General features: G+C 36.9%; 1 protein-coding gene across 1 annotated transcript; it reads right to left on the reverse strand.

The window, feature by feature from the left end:
• Positions 1 to 2438: 2438 nt before the first annotated feature.
• LOC145767596 (major facilitator superfamily domain-containing protein 8-like) lies at positions 2439 to 18954 on the reverse strand. The gene is made up of 8 exons (XM_082579446.1): positions 18830 to 18954; positions 17634 to 17819; positions 15271 to 15795; positions 14503 to 14660; positions 11160 to 11301; positions 5181 to 5300; positions 4222 to 4352; positions 2439 to 2708 (listed from the first exon to the last, which is right to left on the reverse strand). The coding sequence occupies exons 1-8, from the start codon at positions 18894 to 18896 to the stop codon at positions 2580 to 2582; spliced, it is 1458 nt and encodes a 485-aa protein (XP_082435572.1). The 5' UTR covers positions 18897 to 18954; the 3' UTR covers positions 2439 to 2579.
• Positions 18955 to 19570: the final 616 nt, after the last annotated feature.

Genomic DNA, 19570 nt, shown 5'->3' on the forward strand with positions numbered 1-19570 from the left:
TACATTTTGGGCTCTTCATTTTAATTCTTTAAGATGTATTTTTTCAATCAAATTTATCCGGCAGTTAGCCATGTAACACTTTGCAAACGGTACTTGTTGACAAACTGAAGCTTACCATTGCACCAATTATTAAGCCATATAGGCCTACTCTGTTTATTCTTACATCTGTTTTGGTTTTATGCAATTTACGCAATTTTTTTACACTCTGTTACAACATCGTTTGACATAGTTTTACTATTTATTTAGTCTGAAAGCACTATCAAAATGCGCACTTTCAGGGTATATTTTTTTCAAGTATTTCTAGAAGCCCTCCAAACCCCCTCTGGATGTGTCATCTTTGCTTGAAGGACTAACTGGATCTAGGGAAATCCTTGGGTTTAAAATATTTCGAACTGGCACAGTTTTGAATAATTGCTTATCATGGACTTCTTTATGCTAAGGCTCAAGAGAAGTAGCCTAGTTGCTCTACAGAAAAAAGTAAACTTACAAGAAACAATAGTTAAACTTCAAATTTAGTTTTATTGAGTGAAAATAAACACCAAATCAAAAATATTTCTAATATGAATGATGAATGAAGTTGTCATTCCCTGATCAAAGTGACCGAATTCATAAACAGTTAAGAAATAAAAATAAACTGGGACAAACTAAGCACTGAAGTAGGATACACAATTCAAAAAAAGGCACGTTTCTTAGAAATAAGCACAATGGTATTTTCTAAGACATCGTAGGTTACTTAAAAAGCGTATTGCTTATGGCTACCACCATGAGCTGTGATATCACTCACACCACCATGAGCTATGATACCACTCATACCACCATGAGCTGTGATACCACTCATACCACCATGAGTTGTGATACCACTCTTTCTTTAGCATATTGTTAGGAATTCATAGAATTGCAAGATGGCCGACTAGCCTAAGGCATCTGACAAGTAGAGAGTAATGTGCTTTTCTAGCAGTAGTTCAACGTTCATCTGATGACTGCGAAAGTAAAAGCAGAAACATACAAGTTGCTTTATTACCTGGCCGCTGACGTTTTGCGCATTATGACAATTATGCGCACCCTCAGAAAATACAGTTTACAAAATTTTATACTGCATTGCAGTTAAAGGCAGGAGAAAAAAGTGAAAAATACGTCATTTTAAATGGTGACCAAGAGATGTGCATTGTGCAAGCGGTTACTTTCTACGTTGGATGACGTAAAATTTTCGAACAATAGAACATAAGGCCAAAGCAGTTGAGTTGAGACAAGCAAAGTACCGGTAAGTTATTCGAGACAAAATGATATTTTTGAATCTTAAAAAAAAATTGACATGTTTAAAGTAATGATCACCCAAAGTTTGGCCGTATAAAACTAAACTTAAGAATGAAGTTGCACAAAATTGATTTAAAGCAATTTGTAATAATGTTAGCCTACCTTGCAATGAGAATGTTAATTTACAAACAAAAATTAAATTGAATATAACTTACATGTTTAGAAAATAATTAATTATATTACTAAGCATTGAACGAAATAAAAAAAAATTAACAAAGTTAAAATAGGCCTCAGGAATACAAAGCTTCATTTTCGAAGTGTTGAAACCTTTAAATGTTTTCAAGTAGCCTAATACGTTTTATGCGTACAAGAAGTTAAATTTACAAAAGTTATGACACTTTGATAAGTGGGTAATAAAATTGCTTTGGATTATATTTAGAATAGTTCGTTATGGACAAGTTTTGGAATACCGCTAATGTACAAAAATAATTCCTCCAGAAACTAGAAAAAAACATCTGGCAACACGTATGCATAACCACCCTTCGCTTATCTTGTAATTGTTCATTTTGTTCTTTCATGAATCCCTGGCTTACATGTTGTGCACGTTTACAATTTTAAGAATATTATCGATACCATTTCATTCATTCATTCATAGCTTGTCACCCCAGTGTCGGAGCCGGGTAAGAGCATTGTTTGTGATGTTTTTGAGGTCGTAGTCATCACATGAAGGGCTAAGGGGGCAGATGGTGAGGACGTGTTTCATCGTCTGATTGTCTAGGCCGCAGATCATGTTGAGAGCCTTCACGTGGCGATCCCTGTTAATCCTTTCAAATCCTGTTAATCCACTCAAGAGCATGCGGCTGTGTCTTTGGCAGGACACTTAAAGGTATGGCTGACACGAAGATTGGCTTTCTTGCCTCCTGGTCCACTTAAACTAAATCTTCAGCCACCAGCATAAGCCTGGATCAGGCTCGGCCCCCCCTGAAAAAAATTTTGCCCCCCTGGCAAAACCCAACATTCTCGAGCAACAGCTACAATTATAATGATTCAATTTTTTCGGCCCCCTCTAAAAAAAGTTGCCCCCCCTTGCTGTGCGGTCTGGCTACGGCCCTGGCTACGGCCCTGGCCTGGATACAACAACAAACCTGCAAAAAAGTTTGAATCTGTTCAAGACATTTCGCTTTATTGGTCAAAGACTGTTGAGCAATTGAAGAATTTATTCTGCAATCAACTCCGACGGTAAATCCGACGGTAAAACCAGAGATTTAAATAACTTCTTTTGCGACATGTCGGTCAACCGAACTTAGGCAACATTGGCTTCTTCACTAGATTGTTACATGCACTTCTTCATTGGCTTCTTCACTAGATGGTTGCAACAAAGATGTCGTTTCAGAGTTTCTTCGTTGAAGTTGATTTCTTGAATGAAGTCGTTTGTAGGATAATAACGCCATGGTCTGAACAAAATTAGAAACACATTACCTATTGAAAGAACTGAACAGGGCTACAGCTTTGTTTGCAATTTAGACACAGTGGCAGTGCGCTTCGAATTTTCTTGTGTTTTTATTTTTTATTCTTAATCTTCAGTTCAGTTACACAAGGTTTGGTTGCAGAAAAAAGTAACAGAAAAAGGCAGCGCTTTTTTAGGTTCCGTCATGGCTACCTAAGGTGGCCATGGGTTCGGTCTAGTTTCTTTGAGATAACAGTTACGGAACTTTAATCCAGCCAGCAAACATGTTCTTTTTTTTACAACTTAACGTTTGCAGACGCTGCATCAAAATAATATAAGTCAACTTTACAAGCTGAGAACTGACATGAAAGGCAGCAAACGGTTTTTGTTGATAAGATGATTTCAGCAGCTACTTGAGTAGCTTGAGTTGTAGTAGGTCTATGTCCAAAATTTATTCTACTAACAATTTTTTCTGGAAAAGTTGGAGTTGTGTCATGCCATAGTTGGACCGCTTGAAACAAAACCTTTTTGTTTCAAGTGGGATAACCTGGGCCATTCAGAGGATAATTTGGGCCCGGCATCAATGATCCTTGAGCCATAAAGCAAGACACTTTCTAACAACGCGCAGCAGTGGCCGAGTGGTTAGCACGTTGGGCTCGCAGTTGAGAGCCTGCATGTTCGACTCCAGCCACCCGCACTTGCTGTTGTTTCTCTGGGCAAGAAACTTTACGATAATTGCCTCTACCCAGTGATCGATTTCGAGTAATGGGTAGTACCAAATTTAAGTCATAAGTAGAGTAGACAACCGGAAACAAACAATGCCGTCGGCTGCAGCGTGGATCAGGTGTACGTCGAAAGGCGTATACCGATGCATAGCGCTCAAGTCCGCTTTCCGCAATGCAGGATAAACAAAGGAAAAACAAAAAAAAACAAAACAAAAACGCACTATATCTTAAAAATACAAGGAAGTACAGGTTCCTTGGCCCCTTAGAAAGGTTACGACCTATAAAATCATCCTAGGCCTCAATCCAAAAGTACCTCCTAGATCTTCCTTGTCAACGCTAATGGATCTAACTGTAGCATAATATAACTCTAACTCCATAGCCTTGTTTCGAAGCACAACTCTTTGTTTTGGTTATGAAAAAGTAATGTCTGTTCAGTCCTGTGAATTCGAAACGAAACGATAGTCCAATATTCAAGCTTACGAGTGTCAAGCAAAGAAATACTTTATAGTTTCAACATTTTCCGGTGCAAAATTTGTTGACTTGATCTCGATAAGTTTTAAACTGTCTTTTGTGAATAATTTCGTTTCGTTCAAGTAAATTTTTTTTCAAATAGCTTGATTTCCTGCAAATCTTAAAAACACATAAGTTACCGGTACCAATTGTCAAACTGCCGCCATTGAAATGAATTATGGGAAGTAATAATTATCGCTTGAACTTCTTGTAGCTCACAGAACCTTGATCAGCGTTCAAAGGTTGAAGTATTAGCCTACAATTAGAAAATGGAAGCTTTCTTACATATACGACCAAAAGAAGAATTAGAAACATTCCTGCCATCACAGGTAAGTGGTTAAGTGTATATCCAACCCACAGTGGCCCCAAGACTTGGCTTATTCCCATAATAAGTAAACGGATACCTTGGTTGAAACCTGCGAAGAAAAACTCTCTTAAACAAGTAGCAAATAAAACCGACCAAAAAAGTAGGTCTATATACTGTAGTAAGCTATTGTTTTGACGCAAGGCTAAAAGCAATAACGAACATATTTGACAAATTTCTTTTCTTTTTGAAGTGGTAGTTTTTATTCAAGTCGTGATTTGAAACACTCCTTGGTCTTTTGCTTCGGAACAAATTTTCAAGTAAGAAAAAGCCAAAATATTACAAAATCAATAAGTAAAACAAATATCTACAGAAGTAAGCCTATTAACCCGGACCAAAATATTAATTCCATCGATTGCAAAACATCGCAAAGGACAAAACAGTATGGAGATCCTATCAACCTTGTTGAAAGACTGATCGAAGCCAGCGGATGCCAAACGATTTGGGTACACTGGCGGCGGAGACAGTTACAATAATAATAAATTATTAATTGTCCACTGCCCCAATACTCTACTTCTTATTTGTGAAGAAAGGAGCGTTCTTCCCGGCTATCAGTACAAGGCTGAGCACTCACTAATACAGCGAGATACCATTGTGACAAGAATTAGTGGTGCAATACTCACGAACCCAGCCTCATGGGCGAAACACCGTGTCTATCGCTGTCAATTCTTGCTACAATCGGCTGCCAAGAAACACATATTCTACTTCTTATTTGTTAACAGCTTAGACTGCGCAAAAATTACAAAATTAATCTACTTTATAAGGTTTATTAATTACTTTGAAATAGGTAGGTAGATAGGTAGGTGGGTAAAGTTGTTCTCACACTTGATACGCCTTCAGTTATTGTGAAGTTTTAAAAATAACTATAACGTTACGGTACCTTGCGTTCTTTGTGCAGTTAATTTTGAGTATAATGAGCATTGTGGGATCCATGCATACGAAAAAGTAAACGACCACACGGCGGAAAAAATACAAAACACAACTAACACCCATACAGTACCTAGAAAATAAAACGAGAATTCAAGATGAGTAGGGCGTAAGCTAAACGTTACCATAACTAATTAGAGAAACTACATAGTCTATATCAGTGGTTCTCAACCTTTTCACATTGGCGGACCTCTTTTGGTGGCTTCGAAGCGGTCGCAAACTCCTAAAACATGCATCTAAAATTTTAGTATATTGCATCTTCTAATGCAGGACCCCTTAACGGGGTCGGTGGACCCTTGGATACGCGATATCTTGCAGAAATTCGGAGACTTTGATTGGGGTGCTTTCCGGATACAATGCGGTAAACTGCTTTAGCCTTATACAGCACTATTCGGTTGCAGAATATGCCTGCCCAGTTTGGGAACGCTCGGCACATGCCAAAAAATCGACCCTATATTGAACCAAAGCTGCCGTTTGATCACAGGTTGTCTCAAACCAACCAACATCACGTCGCTACACATTCTGTCTGGAATTCTTTCCTCAACACCAAAGGAACGTGACCAGTAGAAAGGAAAGATCTTGTCAGGACATGGATCTGAGACACTCACTACATGAGCAAACCCCAGCACGCAGGCGATTAAAGTCAAGGAAAAGTTTCCTTGCTTCAGTTGTCTCACTGGGTCAAAATGAGGTTGCCGCCAATGTGCTGGTACACCTTTGGCAGGAGAAGTTGGCAGCCGGGCCGACATCAGCCAATATCGAGCTTTCTCCCATGCGCAGAAAGCTTTCCTCCGAGAAAGCGTGAACCCTGGAAGTATTGACAATACCTCAACCGCTTAAGAACTGTTATGTGCAAATGTAAGACGTTGATGCGACACTGGGGGTATTCCTTGAGAAGCAGAAGTTGTAAATGTGAACAGGAGCAAACGATACAACATTTATTCGAACGCTTTGTCCTGAAAGCAAGATGCTCTGCACAAGATTTAACCGAGTTCAATGAAAGAGCAAAAGCTGGCGTGATGCTCTGGGCTACGGCCGTCTGACACACGACGAAGAAGATCAATCATGCTGCAAACTCAGAAATTTTCGTATTCCCCATAAAAACGCTTCGCGTTCTCCCGGTTAAGAATCGGTGGTCTACTTTACAAAGCATAGCCGTATGAGATCAAAACATTTTAGGGGGGCAAAACAAAAAATTGCTTACATTGCTTTATTGAAATTGCTCAAATGTATAGCCTACGTCGAAATAGCCATCGACTGAGCTTCAGAAAAACCTGATTGTTTTTAATAACTGATTATATTTGTTTAATTGCATCCCACAGTGCATGGGTCCTAATAAAATTTATGGTCTGCAAATCTCACAACATGCAGAAGCCAGAATGGAGGTTATAAAACATCAGAATCACTTTATTTCTCGCATATAACTTATTATTACTGCAAACAAGGCCACTGTAAAATTGACTCTTATGTCCTGGTCAATAACAGCTCTGTATTTAAGGTTATTTCTTCTACGGCTAAACTAAACGTTTCTATCTCATAAAGGAGTAAACGTGGCCATACAGGTTTTCAAACGTTTTAAAGTAACAAGTGAACGATCTCCCAGCTAAAGTAGCAAAGTTGTAGCTGGTATTTTTACAGTTTTTTTGATATTACTATTTTGGGCAGATGCATGAAGATTGACAAATAAATTCATATCTGTGGTTGAAGACAGGGCCGTATTAAATGTGGAAAACCAGCAGTTTGTACTATTTTGTTAAAACTTATAAAAGAAATAATATTATACCCTCTAGCTTTTTTGGAAAGTGTCTTTCAAAGGTTTATAGAATAAGATTTGTCTAAAATTAAACGTTCGTGAAACGGCAGAAGTGTTCGATATAATTAATGGCAGCCAGTGGCCTTGATAGGGATTGTACAAGGTATAATTTTGCATCCGAGATGATTTTATTAATAATAATTCAAAAACTTTTTAGCTCGCATTCGAAAGAAAACTCTAACGCTAAATTTTTTGGAGCTGCTTTGTCATGTTAAAGTATTTTGTATTCAACTTAGCGTCTCATTTTTTGAAAGACAAACGCTGCGTCATTTTTTCCCCATTGTTGGTTTTGGTATTTCAAGAGTAGGCTAATGCAAGTGCAAATCTTGGAAATGCCTTTTTTTCTGAAAACGACCCTGTTAACAGCACCCTGCTTTAAGCAAGCGCAGAAAGACAAATGACTGTTTAATGGAGAAAATAAGAGCGCTGTAAGGTATAATCATGTTTCTGAAAAGATGAGACTTTGACCAGCTTTCTTTCTACTGTTACTCTGCTTTGAAACATCGCACAATGAAGCTAATGTGTTTAAATTCTTTCTAAATCAAAAAAATCTTTTTTTTGAATATCAGAAAACATAACTTTGGCAATATTTGCCAAACGAGCAAATCATGATATTTTCATTTGGACATATTCATGATATTCAAAATCATGATAAGTCATTTTCATTTGGGCATATTCATAAAAAGTTTGCTCAAATACGAGATAATATCACATTTTTTGTGGCAGCCCAAATGAACATGATACAGTTTGAAAGACACCAAATTAATAAAGTTTTGTTAGTTTTGTATCTATACAAAAAATATAACACATGAATGCGAGTGTGCCAAATAAAAATTCTACAGCAGGCTTTATATTTTGTACAACAAGTAATTTTTAAAATTATATAACGACAGAGCTTATTGTTTAGCAATTTTGCCCGAATAGTAAATTGTTTACTCAAATTTGCAACTTTTTTGACGACAAAAGGTGAAGTAACCCCCTTGCCCTCTTGGCTTGTACACCTGTGTTATAAATGTATGGTCAATTGGTCATACTATTCCATAGAACAACCCTTGCTAAATGTTTAGTCACAAAATGTGTATTTATATACTCATAAAAGTCTTGGGTTCAATTCGAAAAATTTGGCAAAAAGAACGAATGGATGTGTGATACTATATGAATATATAGAAAATAAATGTAAGTTTAAAATTTTTTTTTTTCTTTTTTTAATGCGGTAAGGGCTTACGTAATTAAAATATAAGTTATTTCATATTGTAGATCAGATTTAAGCTAGTGCGCATAAAACTATATTCGTTCTGATCGAAAGTGTTTTGCATTAGCTTGTGTAGTGACATTAGACGTGTGACGGTACAATTGCAATCGAATACAGTTTTTGGTGTGATCAATTTCCAACAAAAAATACACAGGTATTCGTCACACTTTACGGCTTGGTAAATGACCATGCCCCTTCGTATGTATTTACGCATCACTTTTACCGTTTCATTTTAATTCTACTCGATCCACATCAAAGTTCTGGAACATGGGCTTTTTGTGGTCAAGTGACCTTTGCTGTAAGCTAAATCTATCTTTGAACGATATTATGCAACAAACAACACCAGTTATCGAACAGTCAAAAGTAAATGCAGAAGCTTCATATAATGTGGTCGCGGAAAAGTGCACGTTATAATATTCTATAAAAGATACCAAATACTTAAGATTCAAATATATAAACCTTGGACCTTTGTAGTTTGTGGTCACGACAAAAGCGCACTTTACACAAAAGACACTGAATGTGTTCCATGAAGCTTCTAGAGCGCTTCAATTCTTCTCGTGCCCTGGCTTGTCTTCAACAGTTCCATGTTTAACAATGCTTCTATTATGTCACCTTCGGCATTCTGAATACACCTATACTATTGTCGCTTCTACCTTTTTCTTGACCTTTGCTATGTTGATGTGTATTGTTTTGATATGATGGTCAGAAATAAAAAAACAACTAAACTGAACTGAACCTATCACTTTAGCTCTGATTTAAAAGTTTTCTGGCGGCTAGTGTGTTTAGTGACAAAGAAAACCTTGGGGCTATTGCTTAACCCAGGGGTGTCCAAATTTTTCTCCAGACGGGCTAGATTTGTCAATGCAAGGATGGCCGGCCAACAGCCTCAGACAATCTTGTTTTGTGTAAAGATGAAAATAGTAATATTGTGTTATTTGTAGGGCAACCAATTTTTTGACCTAAAAACTTGAAATTTTGACTTTATAGTTTACAAATTTTGACCTAATTTTGACCAATAACTTTCTACGTTTGCAACCCTAGAAGTCAAACCGTTATACCGTATCTTCTTTTTCTAATGAGATAAAAGAAAAATGTGGAAGACTCAACGAAACCACAGCTATCGAACAGGTAATGAAAGTAACTCGAAAAACTGCAAAAGGAAATATGGAGTGTCTTTAAATATCCCAAAATTACTGAGAGGGTTCTGCAGCATTATACTTCAACATCAAGTAATGTTTCACATTATCGCCTTTGAAGTTCCTGTCTTCTGTCATTCACCTTTAGGTGTTGGAGGTATACTCGGAAGCGTAATCAAGCAGTGTACTACAAACTTTAGAAGAATTTGATTGTTTAACCTTAGGCATAATTATAGGCTGGCTAAAGACAAATTTGAGAACATCAAGAAGCTAAAACTCAATACTATATGTTATTGTATAATGGTTTGAGCATTCACCTAACCAAGAACAAAGACCACGTTACCTGCCTTCCACGCCTAGCCTACTTAATATTCAATCATCAGTAGTGGGCGAAACAAGATTATTACCTCAGAAATTGCAACAAATGGATTATTACGTCAGATTAGCAACAGAAATTGCAACAAAAAATCAAAATTTGTGTAGTTTTAATAAAAATATCAACAGAGAGAAGAAAAACTACGTTAAAAGAAAATTTTGACCTAACCATGAAATTTGACTTTTTTTTTACTTAATAACTTTGAAGCCTCTCTTCGTGTCAGCCTGAAATTTAGTTTATGGACGTTTTATAAACTTTGAACAAGGCAGAAAAATTTTGACTTTATGTGACCTTTGGTTGCCCTAGTTATTTGTAATTATCATACAACAAACCAGTATGCAGGTTCAAGTATTTAATTATATAAATATGACGGGATATTATAAGTTAGGCCGTATAGGCGTATAAGTAATCTGCTTTTTCATTAAAAATTGAAACATCCAGAAACTTTGTAAAACACAGCTGTGTCAATGCAAAGAATGAAACTGAAGTCTTGATTTCTATATCCAGCTTAAGTCTAGTTCGAAGTTAGGGTAGTTAAGCGCAAAATACTACGTAGGTTGGAATCGCTCAGTTTTGGTCTCAAGCGGTTCTTGTTCAGTTTCATAGCCTAACCAAAAACGTCTGCTCACACAAATATGTTGAGCCGATCAAACTCAACATTTTTTTTACAAGCGTTTGCGTTTCTGGAAATTTATTTTTATCCAGCGACTGGTAAAAACGCATGAGAGAAAGATGTTGCTGTCGCCTTCGCTGAGAAGCTCAATTAGCTGCGGGTGAGCTGGAGCCTCACCAGGGTTCACTCAGAAAGAAATGAATTGCAAAAAGTCTTTTATTATTGAGGCAAAATCTTAAAATAAGTCGTTGAACTTTTTAGCAAGAAAATAAATAAATGCTTTGGACACCCCTGGCTTAGTCGATCGAAGTTATAAATCTGCAGACATAGGCTACTACTTTTTTAAAAGGTCTCCGTGACTTTAAAACGGTTAAGAACCACTGCCTAAGCCATCAATGGGGATATTTTACATTTTTCTTTGGCAATAAATACAGTTGATTCAAGTTTACTTTTTTAATGATTCAATTTTAAGTGGTTTAAGCGGATAGCTTACACTTTGAGAATGTATTTGATTGCATGAAAACATGCGATTGATTGTAAATATTTGACAATAGTCCCCGCTTATTAAGTCCACAGTTAACAGGCCCACCCGCTTAAGACGAATTTGTAATAAATAATGTTTTCCACTTAATAGGCGCACCCGCTTAATAAGTCTAAACCGTTCGGTTCCGTTCTGGGCTTAATCCACGAAAACTATTGTAATAAATATAATTAGAGCACAACCACAAGTAGTCAAACTCACCGACAGGCTCCTTCACAGCAAATACGATCATCAACAAGTACACGAGAAATATGATCACAGAAACTGTCATGCCAGCCATCAGTAAAACACGGTCGGAAACTTTTTTGCTAACGAAGACTATTGAGCCAAGGCTGAGAATGAACTGCAAAAAAAAGCAAAATTAATGGCGCTGTGGCTGCAACACATGTAAATAAAAAGCCTTTGTAAGACAACGTATTTTGAGGCTGTGTTACGTCAAGCTTTGACGAAATAAAGATGGCTCGATCTCTGCATCTTCGTATATTTTTTTGTCAGCCTATTATGCAAAATTTTAGAAGTTAATTTTTGATGATGAAATTTGCATAAACAACATACAGCGCAAATCCGCGCCAAAAAATTAGTAAAGCAAGCATAGCTAGACCAGAGCCATAACAAACCAACCACATTTTTAGTGGCGAAATAAACGCATTGGGGTAATAGGATGAGGGAAATCTAGCAGCTTAATTACTTGCTTGGGAGAATCTGTATTCTCGGACAAAAAATAAATTATGCAATTTGGGTAGAGAGGTAACTCTTTTAATAAGCGCTATGTCTTAGTTATGTCTGTTTATGGTTTAAAAAATAAATTTTGTTAACTTAATCTTGGCAGTTCCACATACGTGTAAAAGCTAAACCACTGACGCAGGACCGGTTGACAAAGTTGCGTTCTACAAGTTTTTATTGCTGACAGCATAATGTTGCTTAACCATTGAATGGGGAGCTGTCTTATGAGGTTTCTTACTCAAACACACTCCCTAAAGCAGGGGTCGGCAAACTGCGGCCCGCGGGCCAGATGCGGCCCGCGGACAAACTTTTTGCGGCCCTCGAACGATCTTACTTTTAGTGCATAAACTAAAGTTTCATCTTTATCTACGCGTGAATTTATTTTATATCATAACAAAAAGCCCTTTAACATGTGTCCCGACATTACTCGGTAACTCCCATGTAGCCTACGCTACAAAATCTTTTGCAAAGTTAGATGGCTAAGTGGCAGTGCTATGTTACAACGGTTTTATGATTTGCGAAACGAAATAGTGAGTTTCTTGAAACAAAAGAATGCAGGTTTCGGCATTGATGAACTTAGTGATCCTGATGGGTTAATAGATTTAGCCTTTCTCACTTCTCATATGAACAAGCTAAACTTACAACTACAAGGATAAGAGCAATTTATTAATCAGATGTATGATCATATTACTGCCTTCGTAAACAAGCTACGTCTTTGGGAAACTCAACTAATCAATTCCAACTTTGCTCATTATCACAATTAGGGCCTTTTTGAACCTTCCAACCCTGATAAGTACATATCACTATTCACTTATCGTTTCCACTAAAACTAACTTTGAATCTCGTTTTTGCGATTTCACAATCAAATAGGCTAAACAGATTCGATTTATTTGCCATTCCATTTTCAATCGATGTCAATACTGTGCCACATGAGATGCAAATGGAAATAATTGAACTTCAATCATCCAACATATTGAAGGCCAAATACGATTCAGTTCCAATTGCCAACTTTTATAAAGAATATGTCCAGAAATCCACCTATCCTCACCTGTATGACAATGCAAAACGTGTAATGTGCATGTTTGGAAGTTCATATTGTTGTGAGCAGCTTTTTTCAAAAATGAATTATGCAAAGAATAAACTTCGCACTCGCCTGTCAGATCGTCAGTTGAATGACGTATTGCAAATATCATCAACAAAGTTGCCAGTTGATTTAAACACCTTGGCCATGACACAGAACAACATCATGCTTCACATTGATAAATGATAAGTAAATAAAAACAATGCATTGCGTTTTAATACGTGTTTGATACTAAATATGAAACGGCAACAAACACGACTCATTGTGCAATTAGACACAGAAATAGGAGTTGCAGGTGCGCCATGATTTTAAGGATAATGTGGCGATTGTTTATAGGTTGAAAGTTATGCGGCCCGCACGTTACCGGAAGTTTGTAGATTTGGCCCAGTAGTACAGAAAGTTTGCCGACCCCTGCCCTAAAGGATGAACCAAAATTGCTTGATGTTAGCACATTTCTGTTTTGAAAGCTGGGAACTTATCCAACTTTGCACGAATCAAGGCTGTAAAGTTAAAGAGTTAAACTACACGCAAACAACAGGCGTGAGACAAAATTCCCAAAATTCCAGCCCAGGTAGGCTGTTACACCAAGCTAGTCAAAAAAGATAGGCTAGTCTTGTTACATGATTGTGGGGTGCAAGAACATTATTTTGAAAGCTAATTTATGGAACTTCTGCACCAAAAAAACGACTCCATGATTTATAGCGTAATTCACTTCAGTATCCTTTGTTCTATTGGCTGACAATAAGCGATAAGCTTAATGGTTGAACACATGAAACGTATGTTTATTTTGAGTCTCGATGCTTTTGGACTGACAACAGTTTAACACGGTGTCTAATGTGACCTTTTTCATCGCTATCCTGTATTGATACTAATCTTGTAATCTACTCCATCAATTCTGATATTTGTACCTTGTGCTTTTTGTGTTTACGTTATCTGGACTGTTTCAGTATGAAATAAATCTGGCGATAATAAGAAATAGGACAGTCATTGCTTTGGCTGAAAATGCATGACGCTATAGTTAGTTACTCTGCGATAACGATCGAAGTCACGATGTTTCATAATATAAAATAATGAAAGAACCATGATGGATTCTTCAGTTACTTTTATCATAGGCTTAAGAAGGACGCAAAGGATAAGATGTTTGCTTTCCAATAATGCAAACCTGGTCGAATACCTGGCCTAAAGTGGTTGTTGATAAACAACGGTTACCTTCACCTAGGTAGATAAATAAATGTTTATTGGCTGCTGCGAAAAAGATGTACGATAAATCAAAACACAGTGCATACTGCATATAAAGTAAAACTGTTAAAAAGAGGTCGAATTAGTTGGGTTGGGGAAGTTGCTAAACGAAAGGCGGCCAAGAGAAACGAGCTGGCCATCTTACTCTCATTAGTGCCATCGAGTATAATGAATTACTCTAATTCCCCGAAGCTCAGTATCTGAGTAGGAGATCTTTACCTTTTTCATGATCTTACACTACATAGAACAATACATTGTTAGCTGTATAAATCCAATCACGATCTTCGTAATTGACAACATTCCTACTCGTTTTATGGCTCCAGAAAATAAGACCTTTGACACAAATTTTACATAGGCCTACAGCTTAACACATAATGCCGTAAATGTTAGGTTTTGCTTTCAAGTGTGACCACTGTACTGTATACAACAGACGACTCTTAACCAGTTATAGCAACTGTTTGCTATGATACATACTGACAGCATAAAAAACAATCTACTCACAATAATGCCACACACAAGAAAATATATGCTGTTGGAAAAATCTTCCCAGTCGAAAAGCTGCTGGGCTATCGGTGTGACCATCGTTTCTGTCCCACTTTGGACAAACATAAGAACAAATGTCAAGGATAGACAAACGACAACTTCTTCTCGAATCAAATCTGCAAGAAAATTTAAACTTAGCTACAAACAATGCTTGAAAAGTTATGTCAGTATTTCAAACGGTTATACATCAACATTTGATGATGATAATTATAGCCTCACGATTGAAGTCCAACAATTCAAAATACATGGTGTTCATACGATGGTATCATAGATGCTAGCAAAGCTTCTTTTGGCAAGACGTTACAAAATTGCGTTTAACAAAATACGAAACAAGACTGCAGTGTAAAACTGAATTCAATTCAAAAGCAAGAAAAAAAAAAGAATTGTTTCATAACCAAACGAACTTTGACTCCATGAAAGGGGGTTCGAAGCGAATAAAATTAATTTAAAAGAAAATCATTTTGAAGAAAGCCAAGTCACAATAAAACCATTTTTTATTGAAAAAAATGCTGCAGCTGAAATTAAATTTTAGGCACCTCCTCAATAAACATGCCATATTTTAAGAGCAACATGATTGTACTTCATTTCATAGGTCAAACAAAATAGTTTTTTTTTGTTTTATTAACAAAACGTGTTTAAAATTAAAAATTTTTTGAAATTCTTGCAATTAATTGTAAGCTAAACACGAAAGTCTGTATCTGCTGTATAATATTGCGTGACGCTCACCGTGGTACACATAGGACCAGAACGAGTATGAATACTCCACAACTGTTTCCCTATTACTGCCAATATCTCCATTCTCAAATTGAGCTTTAGATGATCCATTTTTTCTTGACGTGCCATACAAGTTTGGTTTTAATCTTTCATGTTCATTTTCGTGGTGAATAGTGTTACATGGTGTAACACTGTCAGTGGACTTTGAGTCAAGATCTCGATAAAAAAACATCATTAGAAAAGTGTGGATGATAAATAGTAGCGCCATAAAAATTCCTGGAGACGTGTATGCATTTACTTCAAATGGCCCAATCCAAAAATGTAATTCTCTAAGAATTAAATTAAACGCTGGTCCAACCACCAGACCAAATTGTCTCAAAGCTATTAAAATAGAAATAGTAGCAGTTCGTTCTTCCTCTGAAGTGGAACGAGTTACCATTCCGAAAAGGGATGAACCTGAAGCGGGACCAACTCCAGCTATAAGTCGACTTCCCAATATCAGGTAACGGCTTCCACCAGCAAAGTACATGAAGTTTCCTGCAAAGAACATGCTCTCATTAATATTAGTTTGAAAGGTAGCTTGAAATGCAATGAAGGCTAAGGTTAGCATGGCCAACACAATATCAAACTAATTTGAAGTGCAGATGTAAAATCTTGTGTTGCTCTCTGTACCATAGCATTCTAAATCTGTATTCAGCTACTATTGTGCCTACAATTGTTGCCTTATTTGGAAAGAATGTTTTTGAGCAAATACCTCTACTCGAGTCCTACTTTTTATCTTAATATGTCGGTTTAAAATAAAAATATGCTTCAGCCTGATGTAGCCTACGAGGTTTTGTGACTTCACAAAGAAGCGAAATTGTGTTATTACGTATTCATCACTTAAAGCTACAAGCTATCGTGGTTTAATTAGTAAAAACAAAAGATGATTTGCATTAAAAAAATTTTTACTTTGTTTTTTTACTTGTTAGCTATTTCAGCTTAATTTGTTAACAAATACAAAAAATACGCAGAACTTTTAATGTAGGTTTAATTCTTTAAAGTATTTTGGTCAGATTTCCGAATTTCAGGTTTTGAAAAAATTCCCGAAAACCGGGAAAAGTTTTACCCAATCCCTAGATCTCAAAACAAAACCTCGGGATTTTCAAGAACAGTATCATGAGTTGACTACCTGCATACTACGTCCGTTTTCATGTCCGGAGATTGAGTTTCAACTCTCGATCGGATCAAAATATAGAAGCTATCTGTTTTGGAGCTCAGGATCAAGGTAGCGCGGAGCAATAAAATGCCGTTTCGATCAATTTGCGTTGTGCCTTTAATCTAGCAGTGAATCATGTAAAGACCAGAAATGGCCTAAACAGTAAATACAATGGGGAAACCCGGCTACGCCGCCGCCTGAGGTTTTACCGGGAGCCTACTAACAGTAAATCAACAACGTGAAAAAACAAACAGTAGGGCGTAGTATATCGAACTAAACAAAAACTGCAGTCACGCTTGTTTCATTGATTTTTGATGATGACGGTGTAAAAAAACACAGGACATTGATAGATTTGTCACTTAGCCATGATTGGTAAACAATCCTGCTACGAAAAATGCTCGTTCTAACTCCACTGAAGCTGGTGGGAAAAAGCTGCTTCAGTTTCCTTGGTATTTGTCCAGTAACTTTCAGTAATGACTTGGAGCCGGCTTCTTTCAACACTGTGACGTACTGTGTGTGTGAGCAGGGGCGTAGTCAGGAGGGGATAAAGAGAGCAATACCCTCCCCGCAAAATATTATGAATAAACATTTCGCCTTCTGTTACAACATCCTTTGACAGAGTTTTACTATGGATTTAGGCTGAAAGTACGTACACTCAAAATACGCAATTTTAAGCTTTTTTCCAATTTCCCAGGGGAGGCTCCTCAGACCCCTCTGGGCGCTTTGCTTTCGCCAACACGTTGCCTGTTTCACTGACATGTGCAATATACTTATTTGCCACCCCCTACAAAATTGTTTGCTGGCTACGCTCCTGTGTGTGAGTCTTTGGAATACGCAATAACATGTGTTTGATTTTCAGAAAAGTTAAGTTATTACCTTTTTTGATACGCTAAACAACTTTTTAGCAATCACTGTGTCCAGTGTGTGGTAGTGATAGTATGCTTGTGAAAAACGGAAACTTTTACTTCAGAAAACCAGGTAACGGAAAATCGAAAACCACAAAATCCCGAATTCCCGAAACCGGGTTCCTAGTTATTAAACCCTAAGTTTTGGTGTCTGTTTGGTCTTAATTTTGATTTGAAATTCAGTGATTGGATTTGAACCTAAAAAATCTTTGTTTAAAATTTTCATTGCAATTTTGTTAGCACATAAACACGTCTTCTTTATGTAGAATTACCTGCAATTTCAAACATATTACTAATGATCACGGCAGCCTTTGTCGATCTGGTTCGGTCAGTGATGTATCCAAATACAGGAGCGCCCAAAAGTCCAGACAAACTAAATGATGACATCACGATTCCAATGAAAAAAGTTGGTGCATCTAAGCTCATGAGATACAAGTTTAGAGTGGGCAGGATCACAGCTGTGAAAATAAATAGAAACATGTGTTTGATTTTTGACAAAATGAAGCTTCTGAGTATGCACGCTTATGACAATCGTTAAACAAAGCACAAAATGTTACACTAAGATTTTGCGTACCAAGACAATACACTTATTTAAAAAACGGCAAAACAAATACATTCTTTGTAGTTGAAGGAACAAAGCAAGAGAAAATATTTTTATTATTATGATTGATTTTGGGTACGTGACCAAGTAAGTGCCTTTAAATTTCTTGCTGGCCTAAAATTTTATGAACTGTTTTTTTTTTCGTTCAGTCATTGACTAAGCTATTGGTTTCCCAACGATTCTGCTTCGGTTACAGTAAAGGTTTCACAAAATTTCCAAGCAAAAAAACGGAAGTAATAAAACGAAATAAAGCTCTCGGAAGCATGCTCGCGCATTTCTGACGTAAATCGTCGCTTTTTCGAAATTTATTTGCGTCATTCCTGCGAATGCCAACTTTGCGTAAAGCAGGGGTTAAGCAAGGTGCGGCCATTTTTTCACTTTTTGTGTGGCCCATATTCTTCTATCAGCTAACATTCACCTGTGTTACTATATTCTTATTCGCATGATGAACATTTACGTGTGTACACATTTGCAATGATATTCCATACATACGTGTACTTGCAATATTTTCTAGTTAAAGCGGAAAATGCACATTAGTCTTTATTTGCAGTTTCGACAACACGCATTTTCATTACATTTTCCTAACTAGCCTTTGGGTTAAAAAGGTTGCACACCCCTGGTCTAACATATTATGCCGGTATATTTTTTTAAATGTGCTACTGGCCTTTTGTTTAATTTCGCGTAAAAGTATCAAGTGGACTTAAGTGAAGTATTTTACTACGGAGCATTGTCTAAGCCGAATTCTAGTGTCATCAACGAGTAGGCTTGTACGACAGTCGCAATGTATTTTCCACTTTTCAAAAGCAACCAAGCTTAATAAATATACTTTTGCAGGTCATAAAAAAACATTCTGATAGCTATCCTTACCATATTCTATACCAGTGAGCAAATAATAGAAACAGATGATTCCAAAAGTAGCAGACAATTTCTTCATAGAATTTTCTATTATTATTTGTTTTTTACCAACAAAGACCTTAATTAACCACCTCCAAAAAGCATCTGGAAAATTTATGCTTTGAATTGGTTTAGTAGCGGATCTACAATTTTTTGTAGGGCACTTGAGTTTCAACTAGACAAATTCTGTAAAACAAAATCAAAGTTGAACTCCGAAAAAGCAAACAAGTGCGGTAGGGGTCTGGGGGTTTGTCCCCAGATCAATCTGAGAATTTTATTCTTGTTTCGGTTGATTTTTATGCAGATTCATAGGCTCAATAATGGGATTTTGATGAAGACACACACTTTGCGTTTTCTCAAATTCATTAAATAAATTAAAAATTTCTAAAACTAATCCCTAATTGAATAAATTAAAATTGTCCGCCCCGATAGCTCAGTTGGTTATAACGTGACTTCTGGAACGAAGAAACTTCAAGATCAAGCGGCGCTGGTTCGACTCTCGGGGTGTGCGCTTGAGCAACGCACGTTAAGGATTGCTTTCCATTCAGCGGCATCTAATAGATGGAATAATTCCCGGGTAACAAGACTTCAACAATCGGAAACTTCACACTGTCAATCTCGGTGACCGCCGACCAGGCCTGAGTCAGTGATTTAAAGCCTTTACAAGTATGCGAAACTGCCAGGATTAAGCTCTCAAAGAAGCTTTCCCAGTCC

This window comes from Aplidium turbinatum, chromosome 3 (genome assembly GCF_918807975.1).
Source record: "Aplidium turbinatum chromosome 3, kaAplTurb1.1, whole genome shotgun sequence".
NCBI classification, from domain to species: domain Eukaryota; kingdom Metazoa; phylum Chordata; class Ascidiacea; order Aplousobranchia; family Polyclinidae; genus Aplidium; species Aplidium turbinatum.

Excerpts from the sequence above, each read along its gene's own strand:
- LOC145767596 (XM_082579446.1), bottom strand. The coding sequence starts at position 18,896 with ATGAAGAAATTGTCTGCTACTTTTGGAATCATCTGTTTCTATTATTTG. Across the intron at positions 17,820-18,829 it reads GCTCACTGGTATAGAATATG|CTGTGATCCTGCCCACTCTA; the intron begins GTAAGGATAGCT and ends TTATTTTCACAG. Across the intron at positions 4,353-5,180 it reads AACTGCACAAAGAACGCAAG|GTTTCAACCAAGGTATCCGT; the intron begins GTACCGTAACGT and ends TTTTCTTCGCAG.